Source organism: Varanus komodoensis, unplaced genomic scaffold (assembly GCF_004798865.1).
Source record: "Varanus komodoensis strain SLA01 unplaced genomic scaffold, ASM479886v1 scaffold2, whole genome shotgun sequence".
NCBI classification, from domain to species: Eukaryota; Metazoa; Chordata; class Lepidosauria; order Squamata; family Varanidae; genus Varanus; species Varanus komodoensis.
This window is the reverse complement of record NW_025335568.1, coordinates 23,392,314-23,416,946: the sequence shown is the minus strand read 5'-3', so window position 1 is coordinate 23,416,946 and position 24,633 is coordinate 23,392,314. Positions and strand designations below refer to the sequence as shown.

The 24,633-nt window shown below is 40.5% G+C and overlaps 1 protein-coding gene across 1 annotated transcript in view; it reads right to left on the bottom strand.

Annotated features, from left to right (window-relative positions):
* EGF (epidermal growth factor) overlaps window positions 1-24,633 on the bottom strand; it is a 50,069-nt gene that overhangs the window by 7,542 nt on the left and 17,894 nt on the right. Inside the window, exons 9-21 of the mRNA XM_044428506.1 lie at window positions 24,361-24,483; window positions 22,517-22,639; window positions 19,985-20,110; window positions 19,453-19,589; window positions 15,985-16,133; window positions 15,033-15,137; window positions 13,029-13,252; window positions 9,004-9,171; window positions 8,443-8,586; window positions 6,221-6,337; window positions 5,633-5,758; window positions 2,881-3,022; window positions 3-92 (exon numbers count right to left, since the gene is read on the bottom strand). Coding sequence (XP_044284441.1) covers window positions 3-92; window positions 2,881-3,022; window positions 5,633-5,758; window positions 6,221-6,337; window positions 8,443-8,586; window positions 9,004-9,171; window positions 13,029-13,252; window positions 15,033-15,137; window positions 15,985-16,133; window positions 19,453-19,589; window positions 19,985-20,110; window positions 22,517-22,639; window positions 24,361-24,483 — 1,774 coding nt within the window. The remainder of the gene's footprint in view (window positions 1-2; window positions 93-2,880; window positions 3,023-5,632; window positions 5,759-6,220; window positions 6,338-8,442; window positions 8,587-9,003; window positions 9,172-13,028; window positions 13,253-15,032; window positions 15,138-15,984; window positions 16,134-19,452; window positions 19,590-19,984; window positions 20,111-22,516; window positions 22,640-24,360; window positions 24,484-24,633) is intronic.

Below are 24,633 nucleotides of genomic sequence, written 5' to 3'. Positions count from 1 at the left end.
AGTTCTGCTTCTTAATTTTCATCACATGTTGCTGATCCCACCACTCCAAGTCACTGAACTGACAGCGCTCTCCAAGGTAGCCTTTTGCACAGCTGTCAAAGGAACAAACACAGGGCCAATAAAGACAACCACAAATATCATCATCTTGCTTTGATATCATCAAATGAAAGCTTTCTGGAAAGATTGTATTAGGTTGATCTAAAGCCTTTAAAATCAGTTCCGGTTGTGCAATGAATACATAGGCAATTCAAATTGTACTGGCTCGAACTATATTGAAGAAGCATGCATCCCAATGATCAAGGAACACGCTCACATACCACAGCCTGTCACATTCAGTCGGGTCCCCCAATCAGCTATGTAGTCTTTAATGGGGCTAAAAGGAGTGCTATGGGGAGGAGGGAATAGAAAAGTCTACTAATGTAGTCCAGTTCAGTGTGCCTAAAATGGATTCAGTCATTGACCTCTGTGAACTCACCTTAATTTTCATTCACCATTACCACCAAACATCCCTGAAAACGAACTGAACTTTGCAGTGTGGTTTGTATCACAAGACAAGAAACAGACGTACTGATAGTTAAACTCTGATTATGCACTGGGATCTGTGAACAGCACCCCTTGCTGTGAATGGGCTAGCAGTATCCACCAGTAGTACAATGTGAATTGAGAAATTCCAGAAACAAAGGGCAGTGAGCTGAAATATTTATTTCCAAAATAAGGGAGATCCGTGGAGTTGCAGAAGGGAGCTCTACTGACCTGTCCTTTTCTAGAAATCTGCTTTCAGCTCATTTTCAGGGTTGTTTGGGAGAGAACTAGCTTCTCATTGCACTCATTATGGGCCCAGTGGCCACAGTATTACATAATGCATGAATCATTCCACTGTCTTGGCATTGTGAGCATATGCATTCATAGTGTCCCATAGTTCATACAATTGTGGCTATATGCTAAGTATGGAAAGTGGGCGAAGCGAACAAGTATCTTCCTTTAATTTTGAAGTGGAATAGAGTGTGCAAGCCTGGGTGATGAATGAGGAAACACTGCCACCTAATGTAGAAGAGCAAAAGCAAGTAAATAAAATGCAAGTGTTTTTCTCAACCCTAATTCTCAGAAGGGTGCACCATCTTAGAACAAAGTATGGACTGGTGAACACCAAAAATGGCTTTAACAGCTGAAAAGAATACATAAGAGAAAGATGTCCTAATGGTACATGCATAATTAAGTACTAATGTACAGTTCTGGTGACCTAGATCCCAGAAACCTGAGGGTTCAAGTTCTGGCACAGTAGTGCCCACAGGTACCAGCTGCCACCAACAAAGTTAAACAAACCCAGTCTTCTCAATTCTCAAGTGCTCTTAGTTCCTTGGGAATGACTGGACTAGGGTTGTCGTCCTTAGGAATGCACAGCTAAACTACAGTTTAGCATGTTGTGTGCAACCAGGCTGTTGAGACAGCATAGCATAACCCAAAACATGGCATGCCCCCTTGTGAGCCTGCCTCCCTTTCACCCCAAAGCACACAATCTGGCTTTGGTGAAAACAGGATGAAAGATTTATTAAGTATTCAGAAAAAAGTGCAGGTTAGGAAAAAGGTTGGTCCCATTATGAGATCACAGCAAAAAAGTGTTTTAACAGCCAATTGGTAGCAAAGGGCAAATACAGGGAAAAATACAGTCTAGTTGGCACAGTCCTGTGCAACCCAGCTACCTGGTTCCTTGAAGGCACACTATGTCTCTAGGATAGTTCTCCTGGTGATCATGTTTGTTTGGGGTAAAACTACACCTGGGTCCCTGCACTGAAGAAACCTGGGTTCAATTTCTTCACATGCCTCCCTCAAGGTTCCCTGCTTCCACTCATGGCATCTGTGCTGGAAGAGAAAGCCATCCCAATTTCCTTTTCCCCTGGAGTATATCTTTTCTGGTCCCTCACCCATTTGCCTGGGTGGAAACTACAGAAGAATTCTCTGCTGACGGTCTTGATAATGGCTCACCTCCAGCTCTAAGATGGATTCTAGGAGATTCCTGTTGTTCAGGTACCTGAGCAATTTGGTAATTCATAGTTTGACTATCGGGCAGCAACTGACCTTCAATCTGGCAATCTGTATTGCAACACCAGTGTTGTGTGTTCTGGCCCTTGCTTAAGCAGAGACCTGAAGCTGATTGCAAATGGGAATTTTCTGCCTCTTGGACCTAGATAAGAGGGTGCCAGATAAGAAGGCCACTCTGGGCCAGCCGTAAGAACAAATTCAGCACAAATGACTGTGGTATGCCCAGTGTGTGGTATAGAAAATATGAAGTAGCTTTGAGAAGTATCAAAAAGGAATTTGTACTTTCAGGAAATAAGAACTCATGCATATATGAGTACAGGCATTCTAGAAATGTGTGTGGGCATAAAGCTTGAGGAAAATGAGGGCATGAACATCCTTTGCCAGCTCTATTAAATTGGTGGTCCCAGTTGACCTGATTTGTACATAATGACAACCTGGCATATGAACTGAGTACAGGCTGTCATGGAATTGTGGGTTCCTATTGAATTATGGGTTGTTGTTGTTATGTGCAAACCCAACACTGTAGTTATAGGCACATAATGATAACCCATATTTCAATAACCCATGATTCAATAACTATCTATACTTGGTCCATACTCAGCCCACATTCTGGAATGTCATCATGTGTGAACAAAGCCATTGACCAGGAAAGCTTGAAGATAGATTTAAATGTGTTTAACTGAAAGTACATAGGATCACCCCTTGAGATCTTCCTGCTCAATGCTGAAAATATGGAAGTGGAGACAATATATGTGAGGATGTTGGACTCTTTTTGACCTATGTATTATTTCACTAGGTCCTAAACAAAATATTATATCTCACTTACTTGCATGTACTTACTTGCATGCAAAAGTTTGTAGAACTGAAAAATAAACACAAACTCCCCCATGAAGGCAGTATGATGATGGGCAGTTAGTCAGACTATCTTGTTCTGATAAAGTGGACTTATCTCTGGTTGGAGAGGTGGGAGATGTGGCAGATTCTGAAACACAGTATTCCACAAGGCTTTATCAAAAGCTGGTTTTGACAAAGTGGTGAGTTTTAGTACAATATACCATTAGGTTTATGTAGCAGAATCTCTGCTAGTGCAATGATAATGTCATAGAATGTTTTCCAACAGTCCTAACGCCAAATTAGGCATGATGTGGGAGATGTGTAACACTGGTTCCCCTCCTTTAAGGAATAACAGCCACTGCTGGAGAGAGTATAGAGCAGCATTCTGCTCACACAGTGGCCAACCAGCTGCTCACTGGAAGCCCACAAGACAGGCACAAGTACAAAAGTGTCCTCTTGCCCATGTTCTCGTGAATATGTGCATATAGGCATATTGGCTCTGATACCAGAAGCAGCACAGAGCCATCAGGAGTCACAGCTTCCACATCAAGCCTTTTAAAGCTGTCCAGAGTGACAGCCCTTGGTCCATCCTGTGGCAGCGAATTCCACAGCTTAACTATTCCCTGTGGGAAGTAGTATTTCTATTACTCTGAAGCTCCCACCAATCAGCTTTACAGAATGGCCTCTCCAAGATGGGGAGAAAAATGTCTCACTTCCATCATAACAAGCATAATTTTGTCATGTTTCCCCTTACTACTTCTTTCCTAAGCTAAAGATTCCCAGATGTTGCAACTTTTACCCATAGGAAAGTTACTTCGGCCCTTAATTGTTTTAACTGCTCTTTTCTGTATCTTTCTCAGCTGCACTTACTGAAAGTATCCATTAGAACACAAGTATCTGTCCTACAGCTTCTCCAAAATTTCCTAAACTTCCTTTGGTGCTCCATTAATTCTCTTGTCATCCAAGAGTTCAACTACCTCCCTTGCTGATTTTCTGCTCCTCATATATTTAAATAATTCTTTCTTGTTGGCCTTGATTTTGTTAGCAATAACATCTCAAAATGCTTTTTTGTATCTCTCACTGTTTGGCTGAATCTCCTTTGTACAGGTTTGTAATCCCTGTATTCTCATTTGGGTAAGACTTCCAAATTCTGAAGGAAGTCTTCGTTTCTCTGATGCTTCCTTAACTTAGCTTGTTGCTTGTAGTTACAAGGTGTACAGGTAGAGAATCGCTTCAAATATAAGTAGTTATGATTTATTTGAAGCATTTTGCACTATTCCTTTTTGCCAAAAAGATCCCCAAAGCATCTCTTAGATAATCAGCATAATTATCATCAACAAACAAACAGAATCAGTTCCTGGGATGAAGAACAGAGGATAAAGCAACTCAGGTATGCGTTCTTCAAATTACAGGCCTTATAATGAGCAGTTATGGCAGAAATAGTTCAAATGCCCTGATAAAATGGCTGCTGCTGCATGGTTATTGATGAAGAGCCAAAGGTAGTTGATGTCACAGCAAAGCAAGTGTAAGAGCCCTACTTTCATTTTTTCAATTACTTCTGAAATATCTTGAAAATGGATCTTTCACATCATGTATGGAAGTTACATGTTTTCTCACACCAAGAAGAACCAGCTTGAGGTGCCATTTTAACCAGAAAAACATGGGGGAAGGGATTTCTTTTTTCCAGTCCAATTTACCTACCTGCCACCACAGCAGCTATTAACTTTTTCAGGGCACCGTACTATGGATTGTGCCCTTGATGTTTTATGCTACTGAACTGCAGGTTTACAAACATCCAGGAGAGAATGAGAGGAGCAGCAGAACATCTTTGCCTCCCCGTTCTTCTGCCGCTGCATTTTTGCTAGGCAGTTGTTTGCAGGCTTCTAGCTGATGTGCTTCAGAGAAGAATGTATGGAGGCTAACCCACCATCAAAATATCCTATATCCTCATGGCCCCGGTCTTCCTGACCTCAGAATCCTTCCATTGCTCCCAAGATTGTGCCAACTTCCCAGCCGTGGGGAAGGAGTTGGTATGGTTCTTTTCCAGTCAAAGTGTGTCCCAGACATTTTGATAAAGCACAAACATAATGACACCACAGTTGTTTGTTATCAAACAAACTGCTAAAAATGCTGGTCTCCTTACTTATTGCCATGCTGGGGGAATAATACCCATAAGCAGCGTACTGTAGATTTAACATCAAACCTCAGTTCCAGCTTTGCGGAACAGTGAATCTGATCATGAGCACAGCTTTAGATGTACTTGGATTGTAAATGTTAGCTGTCTGAATCTCACGGCTATGAAACTAACATAAAATTATTTGATGAGTACTATGATTGACTCAATACTTGCATTAGTTTACACGCATGGTAATGATTTCCAATAAATCTCAATGGGTCATCCATCTCACCACTCCCATCCCCTCCTTCATGTTAGAGTTGTCAAACAAAAGAAGAAAACATCTGCTAACAACTAGAGGCTTTGCGTATTGATGAACTAATGCTGCTGCACACATTATAGGAAGGGCCAACAGGGTTGAAATAATGTCGATTCAAACAATTTCAAAATTTAACAGGTAAAGCTGTATCATTTTCTCCCTGCCTCCCCCCCTCCCCTCTCTCTCCTTGAGAGGAAATAGTTCCTGTAAGATTTTTGCCTGTCATAGCTTGCCTTAAAAATTCCACTGCACGGCATGGATGAATCATCCCAAAATGCATGCTGTTAGAAGCAAGGCTGAACAGCTCCAACTTGCTAGCTTACCAGAGCATTGGAGTCCATCCTCAGTAAATCCCACTTGGAACTCACAGAAGTAGCTGCCTTCAGTATTGAGACACCTAGAAACAGTGCGATTGCATCCATCCATGTTAAAACTACACTCATCGATATCTGCAAGAGAAGCAGCATTGTAACAAATGCAGAAAGGAAACTGTGTCAGAGCTGAATAGAAAAATAGATTTCAAAATTCATATCATATGATACCTTTATTTTTTTCTCAGGCAAGATGCAATAAAAAGCAGGTTGGCTGCATAAAAATCAATAGATGTCAGCATGGTCATAGTCTGCAGCCTCTCCTCCATTATCAACCCCAAATGTAGTCATCCTGACAACAACATCTAGTCAGTTTTTTCCCCAGTGATCTAATTCTTGTAGCTTATTGCCTAGTTAGAAGCTCTTGTGATCTCGAAAGTTTGTTCAGGCTGTGCAACACTCCTGCTTTCCATGCATTATGCACTACAGAGCATTGTTCACCCAAAAATGTATTACATATGACTGACAATTTATGTACTCAGATAATATGGTCCAGAATTAGTATTATTGTATAATGTTGGCTGGTGCATAAATAATTACCATAGCACAATTGGTTTTCCCTGATGAACCCTATCTGGCATTGACAGGTAGCACCATCTTGATTCAAAATGCACTGCGCATGGACATCACAGCCCAACCATATGCAATCATCCTTGCCTGTGGCACAAAATCAGAAAGAAATCATTCAGCTTCTCCAAAGTGATCAGAAGAGTTAATTCTTTTGGACGAACCAATTAGAGCCAGTTTTGCAAAATGCAGTGACATTAGACATCATCCCAACTAGTGGCTGTGTTTAACCATCCACTTTAACCATAAGCTGCCTTATGCTGAGTCAGAACATGGGTCCAACTAGCTCAGCATTATCTACATTAACTTGCAGCAGCTTGCCAAGAACTCAGGCTCAGTCATCTTCCGCTCTTGCAAAAGATCGCATGGATTAAACATGTGACATTCTTTATGCAAAGCACATGCCCAGCCACTAGACTGCTTCTTCCACTTTGTTGCTATATCCAGTCACGTTCTCAAATGCATGGCTATTTTGTCTTTTTAGAAATAATGCTGTACTTCTTTTTCTGTTGGGAGTTAAAATTGTGTAATGCGCCATGTTGCAAATAGGGCTATGATAGTCTAATGAGCAAAGTTTGAAATTAGTCATCAGGTTTTCATGACATGACAACCCTTCCAGTGTAATCAGCCATGGTGGGTTGTCCTGTCATCCACACCCAATACAGTTTCTCCACGCTGGCTTATTTTTTCACAAACAAGACAACCCAAGAGCCCAAGGCTTGCTCTAGGGGTAGTGTAACCCACAATTGGTTGCCATTTCATCTGAGCCTGGCAGCTATGGAGCCATTTAACAACAGTAGCAAACCTCCCTGCTGCACGCTCTTGCAATCTCACCAGTGGCTACCTGTCCAGTCAATAAATGGCGCTTGGAAGCCTCATTGCTCTTCCTTTTCCTTTCTTTCTTTGAACCTCAAAAAAGCATAGCTGAGGTAACATCTTTTTTCAGCTCCTGTAAATTCCACTTTTAAATGTGTTGTTCCTTCTGTGGCGCATAGGTTTGCAAGTATGGCTATCTGAAGCAAGGTGAAGTTGCATGCAAGCCAATTTGTGCATTGCTGGAAGCAACCAAGTGCCTAGTTGTCAATAAAATGGTAAAAAAGTACAGAAAGAGTGTGCACCAAAAGAGTGGAAAAATTTATCACCCCCTGTATTCTTCTCAATTTAAAATGTTGAACCAAGTCTTATCACCCTTTCAATGCTTTCCCAAGTTGACAACTGCTCCAAAAAGAGGTGATATCAACTCCCCCTCCGCTTATTTGAACTCAGTTCTGCAATTAAAATTGAGAAGACTACATTGCCAGATGATATTTCCACTATGCTCTTTTGGTGCAGCTCCTTGCCCCAGTTTTCCTCCATGGACCTTTCAAGCAACAGCTAAGCAATGACAGCTGGCAACTGTGCACAGATTAACCTATATGCAGTTCAATCTTGTCTTCCTTTGACAGTTGAAACAGACAAGGGAATTGACCAGATTAAAACTACACATAAAGGATAGCTGTAAGTGCGTACCTGTGAAAGACCAAACATCAATTAATCAATGTGCAATTTTCAGGAGCCACAGAAAATAATACAACCACAATTCTCCTAACAGCAGCAAAGATGGCAGTAAACAAACCAAGGTAGTGATTGGAGCATGGCATAGCCAAGACAGGTTCTGCCACAAAAAGCACTGTGATATGTAGCAGATCTGACTGGAGGGGAAGGAGGGGAAACCCCCATGATGAGCACAATCATCTGTTGGGTGTACTGTGGGTTGTTCATGGAACAACCAACCTACCATGGCTTACATGCATAGTGGCTTAGAATGCCCACTTATGTGAGTATGACAAAAATCCATGAAAAGCTTAGTCTAACTTGAGCACTAGGTATTTCTAATTCTGAGAAAAGGCAGTAGTACAGCCTTTCCCAACCAGACGCCTTCTGGAAGTGTTGAACCGCAACTTCCTGCATCTCCAGACAGTATGCTCAATGGCCATGCTGGCTGAGAAGTCCAACACATCTGGAGGGCATCTGGTTGAATAAGGCTGCAATAAACACTCTGACCTTACAAAAGGCATGGATTCAAGAAAAATACTGACATATTATCACATCAGCCACTTGCATTTGCAGCAGACAAGCTATGTGGAACCACTTTGCCCAGCACTAGACACATCAGCCACCCCTGCCATTGAAAAAGAGGAAACTGTGGTCTTTACTAGATAGCACCATTTCAGCAGTCAGTGTCTCCTTCTGTAGACCATCTCCACTGCTGCTTCCAGATTCACTCTTACTTGGCGGATGCTGGTAGCATGTGAATGTGGTGTTTGTTGGCACATCCTTCTTGGATGTGAGTGTAAGTCCTGAAAAAATAAGTACAACAGAGCAGGACACTCTACACCTCAAAATTCCCATAAAGTCTAGTCATATAGTCAACTAGCAATACACAAAAATCACAGCACAATATCCAGCTCCCAATTTAAAACACAAAGCAAATGTGCAGTTGTCTTGTCTGTTCTTGTACAAGAAGAACGAATAACGGCTGTAGGGAGTTGGATTTCTTAAATCATAAATATTTGGACCACTTTGAACAGTCATAAAATTCAGAATACAGAAGTCTGTTCCAGTGATGACTTGGCCAGTCTTTGGGTTGCAGTTATTTACCGCACTCACCAAATACTGCTTGGTCAATGATTCTGCTTCTGACATGTTCAGTGGAACTACTTAGCAGGCACCTAACCAGATGGTACATGACTGCAGAATGGAGCCCCAGAATATACCTGGTTTTGCTAAAGGATGAACAACCACCAGCGAGGAGGGCCTCAGCATGCTGCCTCCAAGGCGCACCCTGTTCAGGCCAGTCTTCTTGTCCACTCTCAGTATCGAAGGCCTTGTCCAATCAGAGATCCAAATGTGATCTTCAAACACTGTTATGTCGAATGGATGACCTGAAGTATAGACATATGTACTTTTAATAACCCACTACACAAATGCATTGTGCAATACTTCAATGGATATGCATAAATATCTATTCTTAGCATCATATTTCTGTTTTACATAGGCTAAACACAATGTCATAGGGTGGACTGGACCCACTGAACACCTAGATAGGTGTTCTAGCTGTAGACAACACAGCTACAGGCAACACCTTGCCCTCCAGATGTTCTAGACTAAAACTCCCATAAGTTGTAACCAATCATAGTCAATGGACAGGGATTGTAGGAATTGTGAAAAACATCTGGAGTATATTGGTTTGGCTAATGATGACCTAGTTCAATTTCTTGAACAAGGAAGGACATTCAACAGTCTATATCCAAAGGATCACCAAGAACTACTCATCCTATCTGTAAAGCAATGAGAACTCTCAAGCTCAAGGACAGATGGAAAATGGCCTTGAGACAGTCTAGCTAATGTTCAAATTAAACTGACCTCTATAGTTAAAAACTGTTTTATTCACAGTGAGTGAGTAGGAAGACAGCAGCGCTTCTGTGAAATAATTGCGGGGACAATCTACCAGCATATTACCATTGATTTAATTATTTTTTCTAGACTAAACTTTCTCAGTTGGTCTTCTTGGGATTTTGACATTTTTACTTGATATTCCTTCTGCTGATTCTGCCTAAAGCTACTAGATTTGTCTTCATCCTTTCCAAACTGGTGTGCCCAGAACTGATCCTGGATATGGTACAGTGCTTTTCCTTGTAGCATTTGGTTCTTCTCACTTAGTTAAATCAACTTCAGCTAAATATCTTGCAGCATTTTGTATGCTGAACCTAGTTTGCTATTTGAATTCTCCCTTGTGACATACTACGGTCAAGATTTCCAGGATGAATCTTTCTGCCCTCTTCCAGTCCTATGATTTTATGATCCCATCCTTTGGGTTTCTAAACTGATTTATCCATTTCTATGGGTTTATGGAGAGACTCCCATGGTTTTGTTTTGTTTTTTTGTGACCTAATGCCATAATTCAGGGTGTGGGGGCAGGCCTTCACAATCAAGGCAGGCATTTTACACTATATTTTCCACCAAACTTAATATAGCAGGGGAAAAAGTGTGCAACTGATGAGAGCTTCTAATTCTTCATTATTAACAAGAGCAGCACCAGGTGGCAGTAAAGCCACGATGAGAAGCTATGTCCAAATAACATTGTAGCCAAGGCACGTACCAGATTCATAGGGATGTGGAGCCAAAATGGGGTTTTCAAACCTTTTTTCTCCTGTAAGAGCCTGCCCTGCCTTTCAAATTTTTCACATCTCTTTGCAGAATTTCTTGGCCTGGCTCTGACACTATTTCTTCCTGCATCATATAGACTCCTGTCCTCATCTAGCTGTCCCCACAGTGCTGCTGGAGCAACATCACTTGACCTTGCTGCATAGCAGGACCAGCCCTGGGAATAAATGTGGGGGGGGGGGGGACAGATGACCCACAAAGAGATGCACCCCGGATGCAGATGCTGTCCATCTGAGCTGGATTCTTTTCCACAGAATGAGGACTTGAATGTGCACAGTACCACCCACCTTCTGTTCCAAGAGTTCTTGTGTAACTATCCACAATTACATCTACATGAAAGTGAAGCTCTTGTCATGCCACACTGGTGAGCAATGAAGTCCACAGTGTAACTTGGCAGGACAGTGGCATCAGTCCAGTCAACCAGGGGCTTAACCAGGGCCGCCTTAACAGCATTATGGGCCCTGGGCAAAGCAGTGTACTGGGGCCCCGATGACAACTACAGCTACTGTTAATTTTGGAAGTTTTCCAATTTTCCAAGGGTTAACATACACAGATTAGTATGGGGCCCATGGGCAAATGCCCATCAGGTCCATACGTTAAGATGGCCCTGGGCTTAACTCAATGCCTTCTGCTGCAGAGACATGTAAGCCTCCAAACACAGAGTCTTATGTGCATGCAATGCATGGAACAAGGTGCAGCACTGTGCATTCATCCATCTAGACTGGGGTGTCAACAGAAATCAGTGTGAAGCATTGGCCCCAGTCTTCACACCCCATCCCCTTCTCCCCCTTCTCTGAGGCCCAGTTCTGTCCTCGGAGAGGCGTCCAGTGCTGTTCTTTGTGCGGCACCAGCATGGGCAGCAATGCCTTCAAAGTGACAGCTGTGAGGCCAGAGAACCTCAGAACCAGGCTCTGAATAATCCTATGCCCTCAGATGACACTGGCAGTGGCGATGCATTTTCCTATCACGCACAGTGCTCATCACCACCAAGCTGCCCACTTAAGTGAGAACAATCAAAGAAATTGCCAGTTGGATCGTGCAGTGATGTAGTCTAACAAGAATGGCACGGAAGTGTGTATGTCAGGAAAACAGGTTCTGAGCAAGTACAAAAATGCACAAGAATGGGTTTGTCCCAAGCATTTTTGCACCCCCGATGCAGTAATTTTGTACTAAAAATTTAACCCTAAGACTATCTAGCACAGCACTAATGACTACTGTTAGTTATGTCTCTTACCTTAACATTGTCCAGAAAACTTGCTTACTTATTTCCATACTGATTCGTATTGCTACATTGTTCATTAGCAAACTGTCATATGTCTTCCATATAATAGCTAATTATATTTGCTTTTTTAAAAAAGTCCTCTTTCCTTCCAATTTAAGAGCATTTCTCTTTTTTTTATCTATTTTTCTTTTATTTATTTTGTCCTTCTTTGTCCAATTTACCAAAAAGCTCACAGTCCAGATTAAAAACATTAATAAAAATATGAAATAAAATCAGAGAATAATAACTTTTTTTTTGAAAAAAAAAACCCATCATCTTACGCAGTAGTCACTTTAGGGCAGAATTCTATTCAAATTTAGATAGAAAAAAATTCTATAGCTCTCATCAATAGCAGTTAGCTATTCTTGTATTATTGAGGCAGCAATAGCTTATTACTGCTGTTTACATGTGCACAAGATCTTGACCTCAAGCAAAGTAAGCTTAGACACATTAACATTAACATCTGAAGTACATTTGTTGAGAATCCAGGAGAGGAACTGCTCGGTGGCTGCTCCCAGGAAAGGTTGTCAAGGGAGAATCATCTTGTCCTTTTCCTGATTACTGTCTGCCAGCAGGCAGAGATGTTTTTGATCAGGCACATCTTTGGCCTCATAAATTTAATGTTATGACACTGTAAATGTTGTCGTTTGTTCAAATTGGATATTAAGTGCATTGATTTGATAAAGTCTTACTGATGTTTTAACCAGCTGTTTTTATGCTTTGATTGTTAGTATTTCACCTCATATTTTGTTATTGTTACCACCTTGAGAACCGTCAGGTTGTAAGACAGGAAACAAACAAAGCAAAGCATAAATAAGAGCATGTGTTGCTTCATTTCAGCATGACTTCACTTGCCTGAACTTTCCTATCTCTGATACTTTATCTGTTTCTTTTGCTTTTGCAAGCAATGGGGAATGGGCTCACCATTTATGGGCAGAAATCCAACATACTCCACCTTTAGGATACTTTTTAAAAATCTGCACCCAACAGCCATGTAGCATATGTTATTAAACAGTACATTTGAGACATTAGGACAGAGATGGGTAACATGTGGCCCTCCAGATGTTTTGGCTATAGTTCCCATTATCCCTTACCATTGGCTATGCTTGCTAAGGCTGATGGAGTTGTAGACCAAACATCTGGAGGACCATAAGTTGCCCTAGCAATTGTCCTATACAAAGTTTTTCTGGAATTGCACTAAGAGTTTATTCCTATGGAAATTGACTTCAGTATCGGGAAACTGAGAACTTGGCCTTCCGTGGATATTTCAATATGTGCAATTTGGCCAGAAAACTGTGACTCCCAAAGCCTCACCTACATCATTCTGTGTGAGTATCTGTCGTTTAGAACCATCCAGATTTGCCATTTCAATAACAGACTTTTTCGCGTCACACCAGTACAACTTGTCAGCCAAGTAGTCAATAGTTATTCCACTGGGCCAAAGTAAGTCTGACTTTGCTATAATGAGACGATCAGAGCCTTGTAAGGAAGATCTTTCAATCCGTGGGTTGACTCCCAGGTCTGTCCAAAATAGTTTCCTTATTTGAAGGAAAATAGAGATAAATCATTGTATATTTTTCAAAATACACTTTCATCTTGCAGTAAAGAGTATTGTAGATATGTGCTGTAGATATGACAGGGTTTATTGTCAAGTATTGTGCTTATGACAGAGTTGAGTGGGTTTTATATATACATGCAATATTGACAGATCATGATTTTCAGTGTTGAAATTCTGTATATTAAAATCCCTTCTCCATGAGCTATTATTAAAAGAAAAACAAGCAGCCAACTCATTTGCACAGTCACACTGCAAGTGATACTGTCCAGTGAGAGAACTGTGCTGTTATTTTGCTAGTATGAATTCAGTGCATGGTAGCTGAGAGGAAAGATTTTGGCATCAGGTCAAGTGGTCAAACTCACAACCACATGATGAATTCAACTTTGGCATGCCACTGCACTCCCTCCTCCAAACATGGCTTGGTGGTGTCCCACCAAAAGTAGAATCTAACTTACAATGGTAGTTACACTTGACCAATATGGCATGCACTGGGAGGAACTGAATTAAACACAGACTAACCATGTCTGGCCAGTATCAAGAGTTGTGGCTGTATTGTGAGAAGACCTTAGTCCAGAGATGTGAAATCTCAGCCCACATGCTAAATCCAGGACCCAGTCTAGCCATCCAGAGTTCACCAGATGGCCATGTTCCATGTCCCATTCACTCACTTTCTCCTGACCATTGATCCTTTTGTAGTTTCCTGGGTTTTGCATGTTTTTTCCTTCTCTACAAGGCTGAAATGCTTCTCCTAATACTGAATTCCTGGCAGCAAGAGCTCTAAGCTAAAATAGGTTGGCATTTTTGTTATTTTGGCCATACCTCCTTTGCCCCATCATGTTTTGCCTTTGGCAAACCCTACTCTGAAATGTAGACCCAAAGATCTTCTCTGAAATTGGGTTCAATTGCATTTTAGTCCTTGGGCTTAAAGAGGTTCTCAGTAATATGTTCTAAAGATTGTATACATTACCAGATTCCATGGGGAACTACAAGTAAAGCCCATAAAACCAGAAAATCCATGGTGCAGTGGCAATTGGCCTGCAAGCTGCAGTTGCCATTGTTGGAAACACTGACTCAAGTTGCCAATAAATACAGCCGGCTTGGTGTTGTCTATAGAGCATAGTATCCCTTTCTTTCCCATGTGAACACTAATCCCTGTGCTTCTAGGTTCTACAATCCTGATGTCATTCTGGATGTTCTAAAGCAGTCTATCTCAATCTGTTGTAGAGGATGAAACAGCATTGGGCATTGTAACTTTGGAAACATGCACACAATTTTATTTTATTTTTTTGTACTCCATGAGCATGCAAACCTATGCATGTTTAAACAGAAATAGCCTACAATTCCCAAACAGCCTTTTTTATCCCTATACATGCATAGGATTGTAAGACGTACAGCTGGTGGCTCCAATGAAAGCAAGGGAAAGAATCCACTCTGGATTGGGGTCCAGGCTTCTAGGGAACTATCCTTGGTGGTTTGGGGGGGTAGGGTTCAGCAAAATGGATAGGTCATCTCATATCTAGACTAACATCTGGAGTGGATACACCACCACTGACATGGGAGCTGCCAGCATAAAGATGTTTGTGTCTGTACATACATGTGTGCAGCAACATCTCTGTTTGAGCAGCCAGCTCTATGAAGGTAGAGAAAAACCCACACTCAAGTGAAGACAACCCAAAAAAAGAGCATGAGCTATAATTTTACATAAGCATTCTGCAGAATCTCTCCACCACGCGTCATTAGTTTCATGCTTGATATCTTACTCAATGAATGGATGAACAGCAATTCCCCCAGGGTGGGACACATCCTTCTGGACAACTATTTTCCTCTGCATGCCATTGAGATTGCTGCTTTCAATGCAAAGCTTCCTGCAGTGGGCACACATGTGGATGCATTCAGTACTACCACAATTCTCACTCCATCAAAATAAGTTGTTACTGTTGATGCTGAGATGATCCATTAAGAGCACAAGCTACAAGTTGATTCATCTTGGTTAAATTCTCACAATCAGCCAAAAAGTCACTGGTTGACTCAGGCTGCAATTGGATACAATTACCAAGAGGAAACCCTACTAAACTCAGAGGGACTTACTCCTGAGTAAACATCTCTAAGACTACACTTTTAAGCAGACCTCCTATGTTCTGACCCTTAATCCAAGAATATTACAGTACTAACCTGCCAGCTATATAAATTAATTGTTTTACTTATATGTTATACTTTACTTTTACATGTTATTGTTATACTTTAAAAAGCACTGCAGAAATACTCTCCATTATTGGAAGATGCACCTAACATAGTTTGTCCTCATGGTTCTTGGGACCTGGCTCCAGAAGAACAAGGTTTATTTTTTACCATCTTCCTTATGTAACTCAGAAATGGTTCCCTTTATGGGTGCCCAGAACTAGGGGCCTCTACAGATGAAAGATGCAGCTAGACTAACACCACCAGCTCTGTTTCCATTGAACAGATTTATGTTCAATGTAGATTCCCTTCCACAGCCACTTTTATCCAACGCATTGTTTAGCCAAAGGTCTACCTGACCTTTCTACACTGCATGATGGCATTTTCTCTGGCTGAGTCTTCCCATTACAACTTGCCTTAAACACACAAAAGTGCTCTGACATTTCAATTACTCCCTTTCTGACAGTCATTTATTTCCCATAATGGCTGTTGCCAGCATTAGCCATTCTGTGTTATCTGCAGAAGAAAGCATACCCTGGGTCAGTCCAATACAATTTACGGTTAATCCAGTCCACAGTGAGCCCCTCAGGTCTCTCGACTGCTTCACGGATAACTTTTTCATGATCTGTGCCATCCAGATTAGTTTTCTCTATCCACTTCAAAGCTGTGTGGGCAAAATAAATCTGTAATGGAAAAACAAAGGTTTATATTTCATTCTTGCATTTCTTATTTGTGGGTAGGTTTTCTTTATCTCATGCCTTTACCTTCAGCAATGACATTTCTTCTAGGAAAAAAAAGTAATGGAGTTATTTACAAAAGCGTAACCCACGATTACAGATCAAATAAGTAGACACTTATCCTTCAACTAGAATGACTTCTGTTACCTGAGCTTGCTTAGCAAGTAAATCCTAGCTCTCCTATATAGCATCTTCTCAATATCCTACATTTCTCTTTAGCCAGCTAGCCAGCTTATAATATAAAACACCCGTCCTGAAGTATGTCAGGGTTTAATATGTTTTTGTTCTGACTTTTGAAAATGGCTCGTGAAGCAACTGCCATGACAAACAACCATTTCTAATGCAGTGGAAGACCTAGAATGGGGCTAATATTATGCAAAGCATGTGGTTGAAGCGTTTTTTTCTGATCCCGCAAGATTGCGTCTGTGACCTCTTGCCCTTAAGAAAAAGGTGGGCATTGTGTTTCCCAATCAAAGTATGAGCCAATCATTTGGGTAATGTACAGGGTTAGAACAAGGAGCTTGAAGAATCTACTCAGCAGAGTAATTCAAGAGAGCTTGGGGTTTTGCATTTCACTGTAAATGCAATCTGGGTTGCATATTACATATAAACATCACTTGTTCACTACTCCAACATTACGTGTAGGCAGACACATCTAGAACATTCCATTTTAAAAATTGAAAATAATCCCTGAGGACAAGAAAGTATGTGTCTTGCAGCATGCTTGTCTCAATAAGCTGAGCTGATCGATAGAAAGAGATACATCCTGTCAAGGTACTTATGGCTGGGATACCAGAAGGATTGCTGGTCTCTGCATGTGCTTTTCCAGACTCAGGAGTGGGCAATTTGGGGACTGACTGTTCTCATGTGGCCCTCAGCCCAAGAGCCTCTGTGTACAATCAGTTCAGACCTCAGGCAAGATACATCAGTCCCTCCCTTCCAGCAGAGGGTGGGAGGAAAGAAGAGAGAGTGAGAAGAAAGAGGTCAGCAGAGGCTCACCCACTTTAGCTCAGCCCTGACTACCTCTGGCTTTGGCCACACCACCCTTGGCATGCCTCCCACCAGCAGATTGCCCATGAAGGAATGTGCCCCTTTCCATAAAAAGCCAGCGGTGCAGTGAGAAGCTGCAGAGAAAAGAGCCGGTTCAGGGCAGAGTACTCTCCCTTTTTAATCCTCTGCACACTGGTATTACGTCACTTTATCTTCATCTCAGTTTCTGCTGACTGCTTTTATATTGCATCTTCCAGTGTTTTTCTTTTAAGTTTAATGCAATTTAATTTTTTGGTAAGCCATATTGAGAACCTGTTGAAGGGCAGGTTCAAATAAATAAATTAATGATGTAAATCTATACGTTTTAACACAAATAAGCCCACAATTCCCAGCATGCCTCACTGAAGTGTTTAGTGTTCATATAATAGAAGGAAACATCTAGTTTTCAGTACATTTGTCTATGGTTCATAGGGTTGCTCTGAGATGGAGATGACTTGACAGCACATAGCAACAAATCTCCAAATTCAGACCCACTGGAAAGAGTAGCTAGTGCAGCACACCATGTATGCATTTTGAACTAGACAGAGATCCTGAGAAGGAGAAACTGAGAAAAATTTTTTTGCCAGGTTTGTATTTTTGGTAAGATAGCAATCCTAAATACACTTGCTACAGTGTAAATCCCACAGAACACAGTGGGATTTATGTTGGGACAAATGCATTTTGAATTGCCTCCATATATGACATATAACTGGAAAAAATGGCAAAATCCTAAATTGTATGACCACACTGCCATATGGAATATGTAGGCATGATTAAATTTAACAGAATGCTTTACAGTTAGAGAAGACCTTACACCCCGTACTATGCTATATAAATGGTTATTCAGACTATTACTTACTTGGGAATACTTGTCACCACAGATCTGTCCTTGAAATGATTAAGCTAAATTTGAGTGACTTAATTTAATAATGAGAACTCCCCAGACATTTATTTTCACATACAAAAGTAACCCTACAGGGAAACTTGGACTTAAAGACTGGAAGGGGAAAAAATGAACAAACAAGCAAACATGTACAGCCAGGCTGAATTTTAGCTTGGATCAGCTTGTAGGTCCTGATAACTTCCTGCAATTCTTCATTTTGCATGCTAAATATAATTTGCCAGTTATGCCTGAATGACAAGACATGCAATTGAATCATTCATTAGAAACTAGGTTCAGCCCTGCCACTTTCTTAGCTTCAGAGTCCCCTTTGTTATTGGGAGCATTCACTGAATCATTGCAGCTACAGCAACCCACAATTCATGCCTATACATTTTTATTTGTTTGTTTATTGATTTATAACCTGCTGAATCAGCCCAAAGGCCCTCTAAGAACATTACAATCCATAAAACATATAACAATAAAAACAGTGATTAAAAATACAATATTCAAAAAACAATGAAACAAAACAGTGCACAGCTGAGGGCACATTATCTATTATCAACCAACTAATATGATATATCAAGCCTTAAACAAAGATGCAATAATGAATTAAATCATCCTGTTTTGCCAGCAATGGAATACCTCACTGGCATCTGTGTGTGAAGGGGTAATGGATCTTCAGTTGTGTTTAACTCGGCAAAGTGTGGTATTTCAAGGTTATTGGATGCCACAATATCTTTCCAACAAAGCAAATCAAAGCAAATTTTATTAAAACAACTAATTGTTGAAGGTGCAATACACTTAGCACTTAGTTTCATATCTTTTGGCAATGCCAATGATTGCTTCCTCCAGAGAGAGGGTAATAATTTGTTACACAAAGTTCTTTAATATGTACCCATTTCCTGGAATTTAGTGTTAATAGGCTGTCCATGCCCTTTTGACAGTTAAAAGACTAGGTTTGCCACAATATTAGTCTTTTAGGTTAAATGGCCAACTGCAATAGTTGTTTTGAGTTCTCTGCTCATTAACTGTACAATGACCTAAAGATAATACGCAAGATGCTAACAAATGTTCTGTAAACTGTGGAAGACTTTTTTGTGGACTTTTCCAAGAAGGAAAACAACCCAGTTCTGCCAATGACTGGATGAGGGAATGAAAGTTTTTTGCCAATCTGTGAAGCACAAGCAAATAGATTAAACAGAATCCATATATTCTTAACTGTGTCTGAAGGCATTCTGTGAAAGGATAGCAACTGTTCCGTTTTATAGAGCACCAAGAGGTTAAAATGCAAAGAAGCAAAGGCCATATGTCCTTGCAACCCTTCAAAATCCCCTCTTTTTTTAAATGCCTTACCTTATTTTCAACGGGGTCATAGTCCAGAGCTAAGACTACTCCCATCTGCCAGTCGAGTAAACTTGAATAATCTGTCCCATCAAAACCAATCTGACGGATGTCTTGGCTGTTTGCAAACAACAGAAATGGCTTGGGTCCTGTTTGCAACAAATGTCAAACCATATTAGTTTTTTTAGTCCCATAACTATCTGTAGATATGAAAAATTTAATGGAAAGAGTCAGGCTGCATTATTTCATTTTTTGTTTTGTGGAGATCCACATGTGCATTGAAACGTGTGCGGATGTGTTGGTCATTTTACTTTTGTTTGGGAAAATCAGTGCTGAACAATTTGCTAATCACTTTGGACAGAAGAGAGGTGAAAAGATTGTGACATCATAGCTATCACCCAATCGATACTGTGCACAGCCAGCTTTAACTCCTACATGGTAGCTTTCTCTGAGATCAACTGTAAATTGAAATAGTTATCCAGAGTGCTTCCAGAGGAGATACAAGCATGTCTGTTGAAATGCAGACAAAGATAGTGATACTGACCTATACGGATGCAATGTCTTTTATCTTTTTGGAGACTATAGCCAGGAAAGCAACCACATTCCCATGTTGCTGGATCCAGGAAAGTACAGATCTGACTACATCCACCATTATCAGGAGAAGTACAACCTTAAACAGATTGATGTTGCTGTATTAAAAACTAGCTTTTTATTATTAATCTTAATATTATCATTATTGATAAGTAAATCAATATAGCCAAAGAGAATGTACATAGCAAAAGCAAAAAACCAAGACTAAAAGAAATAATATATAATACAGCATTTAAAAGAGATATCTAATTGAGTCTCAAAAAACACAAGATGATTTTGAAATGCAGAGTTGTGTAGATTAAAAATGAAGCAGAGAATAGTTAAAATGCTTTCAAAATATTTTAAATTACTTAAAATACCAGAAAATTAAATGCACATTAGATTATTGTGACATTGTACAAACCTCTCCAGTGAAATATTCTATAGAAAAGATTCTTTGTTAAAATAAGGCATCTCTAATTTAAATAGATAGAATGTGACTACTCCATCTGCTGTCCAGGTAGCTTCTAGGCCTCTGCTCTTCTCATCTTATGGCTCTCTATCTGTAAACCAAACTGGACTGAGCAGACCTTCATAGAAAGGGCTGCTTCTATTAAGTAGGACACTTGGCTACCCTACAATAAGAACAATGTATTTTAAAAACTATTCATGTCACAAAGAAGAACCACAGTATGATCCATAAAAAATAAAAAGTGATGAATTCTGGCAGATATTAAACAGCTGAACCTCATTTAATGACACACCAAAATGAACAACATTCTCACACTTCAGTATGAACTGACTTTAGATAATAAAGCAGCGAGACCAACAGTCCTGAGACTTGGCCAAAGAATGCTTCAAGTTTTATTCTCCTTGCTTTGGACTTTTGTTTTTCAATGTGTATCACATGATTAACACAAGGATATTTTTAACCTTTTCCCCCACCAGGTTTCCACAGCAATCCATCCCCTAGAAATGTTCTAGTATATCAGTAGGTCTCCTACTTTACAGAGGGCAGTTCTCTATTTGGAGATCTGGCAGGGGACAGTTCTCTATATGTAAGCAACCTCTATTTGAGGAGGTGTCCAGCCCAAGTTTAGTTTGAAACTATTAATTATTATGCGCTCCCCAGAGAGGTCCGCCTGACACCGTCATTATTTGTTTTTCGGCACCAGGCTAAGACCTTTTTATTTCAATGATATTTTAATAACTTTTAGTATCAGTTTATAGGTTTTAATATGCAGCCAGGGTGGATCTGGATTTTATCTGTATTATGTTTTATTTTATTTATGTAAGCTGTCCCGAGGCTATGCGATGGGACGGCATACAAATGCTCTAAATAAAATAAATAAATAAAATTTCAACCATTCTCATTTGGTCTGATATCAAAGAAATTCAAAGGAGAAAATATTTTGGAAAAATTCTCATGGGTTGGGTTCAGTATTTTTCTACTTATGGAGAGGCCTAGCACTGCGTGCATTTGTACTGCTTTTCATCCCTGAGGCAGCCCCCTCAGTTTCCCATACTTTAATTAAAGCACATGGAAAGGCATCATGAGTCCATTCCTCCCATAGGCTGCAGAACAATGGAAAGATGTAAAGCAAAAAGAAAGCCCACACTCTGGACCACTGGCAAATGTTCTCCACCATTTTTCTGGAGGCCATCTTTCTCTCCTTCCCCACCACAATGCCCTTTGAACGGCACTGGGTGCAAAGCATGGCGAAGAAATCAATGCTGTGATCAGGCTGCCAACAGAGTTGCTGGTTTGTCACTTGTGGTGGCAACCAAAAAAACAAAACCCCTAAAAAGAAAGAGCGAAGCCAAGCTCTACCTGCAAGAAATTATTTGAAAATTGCCCCTTCCCTGGATAAAGGTATTCCAGGTCACCTGCAGCAGCACAACAAAGCAGGGTGTGGTAGAGAAGGGAGGTGCTAGTTGCACTGTATTCCTTCTGGGCTCAGTTCCTGGAGAGCATTGTGTGAATGCTAGGCATGGTTGCCAGGAACTTGGATTCACAGCCACATCAAAGTGGCCTGGAGCTGAACCCTGGAAGTCAGATCCAAAATGCATTCCTCCCACATCCCTATCCTGCAATAATGGATCAATCACGGACATTCTGAATCATGGAGTAGGCTGGGTGGCAATGATCCTGGTCAGGAAGCTGAGCTACACTTGATCTTGACATCATCTACACTCTCTTACGCTTGCGCAAAATTCATTTTTTTAAACATTCCTTGTTGCAGCTTTGTGTTGCTTCTATCAGGCCTAGTTCAAGCAGACAGGAGCCACCTCCCAGAGGTCAAGGGGCAAGCCCTCTGCACAGCTCCCCTGCCCTTACATGCTCTCCCCACAGCTGCACCCTGCAGTTTCTTGCAGGAGTGGACCTTTTCATATAGCCACCTCCATTACACTTTTGTAAGGAACATGATATTTGCATACAGCCAGCGTTATTTTCCTCAGTCAATGCTGTGAGAGTCAGTAGCAAAACTCAAGTGCATTTGCTTACCTGTGCATGTCCGTCCATCTGCTTTGAGAACTGATCCTTCAGGGCAAAAGCAAACAGGCCCTGCAGGGGTCTGTGCACAGCCGTGGCTGCAGTGCATGTAGTTGCTGGTGCAGAAAACAAGTTCTGCAGGAAATGTAAAAAATCAAAAAGGGTTGAGGAGAAAAGGGCTAAGAAATACTAACTGAATTCAAAAGCAAGCCTACATCTAGAGCACCAAAAATGATTCTGAATGGATGCAGACTAGTCATTTTTCTTTCACAGCTGTTCCCATATATAAGAGACAGGCCAAACATTTGGCTTCCAGGTAACTACAATGCAAAACTCTCTATTTTTGCAAATTCAACTGCTTGCAGTTTCTATAGTCAGAAGTTCTATAGCTATACTGAGGGCAAGAGACAGTAAAAGAGGAAGCCAACTGGAGGGATAGAAAAACATAGATGCTGGAGATAAATTGCATGTCCTAAAAAGAGAAGTAGTGCATTGCCCACATGAACCATGTTTTAAATTGCCCTTCTTCTCTATTTTATGGTTGCCTTCCCTACTGTTATGCCCTCCAGTTGCTTTGGACTACAATTCCCACATCCCCTTTCAGCAGGGCCAATAAGTGGGAATGATGAGAGCAGTAGCCTGAAGGAGCAACAGCGGGATGAGAAGGCTGGGGTCTGCCATGCAATTCTGCTGCTTGTTTTCTTCCAGCATCCAGAGCACCATATGGAAACATCTGCTGAGATGGACTCTAAGGCTGGAACAAATTATGGTTGCCCACAGTAGTTTCTTGGAATCCATGGTGGGTACTGACTTCATCAGTCCAAAGCAAAAATCAGGAAATATTTTTGTCTATGACAACAGTCCTAGTGTGCAATTCTAAATATTTTTATTCAGAAATAAGTCACACTGAGTTCTGCAACTTACCAAACAATTTAAGTATAAGTGCAGAATTACTATCACAATATCTACTCAAAGAATGTGATAATAAGCAGGAAACTGTGCATTTGAACAAACCCTAAAATTAAGGTGTTACATTAAAGTGGTACCTAAAATGGCTTTGTTCGAGTTCTGCATCTTTTATTTGAACATAATAATGCCTTGCCTATCATAGTTGTTTAATTTTAAAATATCTGGCTTTCACATTTATCTGGCTTTAACCTGCATTAACACACCTCAGAAATTCTTCCTCCCAGGAGAAAAGGTGTGACAATAACATGCCCAAATGCTGTTTTCTTCTAAAGATGTCTGAAGATATGATGGAGCTGTAGTTGGCCAACCTTGTAGATACAGGTTTATGATGTGTTTTCAGACATGAAAAAGCCTTTCAGATGTTACAGAAATTGGAGTCAGTCAACAATGCAAATGCAGACATGTGGTTTGCTAGGGCCCTGATATTCAGCCCTTCCTAAACTTAGTCTAACAACTCATCCTAAATATGCACATTTAGAAGTAAGTTCCACAGAGTTCAGAACTCTCCTTTTGCAAGTATGCTTGTAATTTTTGATGCAGCCATACTGAAGACATAGTTCAGTATTTTGCCTAGCATATCTGGATCCAGAGAGGAAAATTTATCACATTTGTATGCCGTCCTGTAGCCGAAGGTTCTCTCTGAACATTACATATTCTTTCACATTATTTGGAATACTTATGTCTCAAACCTGTGACCCAATGCACGAATTACATCATTTTAATAGAATTTTAGGAATTTGAAAAATTGCTATTATCAGCCATCAAGTATATATTCTTAAGAAGAGGGTAACAAGAATGAGACAGTGCTATAAAATTTCCACTGATATAGACGAAACCTTATGGAGAAAAATAAAACATGCTACTCTTTATGTTTGATGGATACCTACCATGGCAAGTTTTCTTATCAGGCAGTAGAATAAAATTTCTTGGGCATGTGCAATAATAGGATCCGGGGATATTCACGCAGCCCAAAGTACATCCATGGTTCCATAATGCACATTCATTGACATCTGGTGAAGAAGAAAAACAATTATGACAATATACTATCTTTATGAAAAACAAAATCATTTAGACATCTCAAATTACATCATTTAGACATCTCAAGCAAGATATGATAGTCATGATACTGACAGCTATGGAAATGTTAAAAAACCAATGAT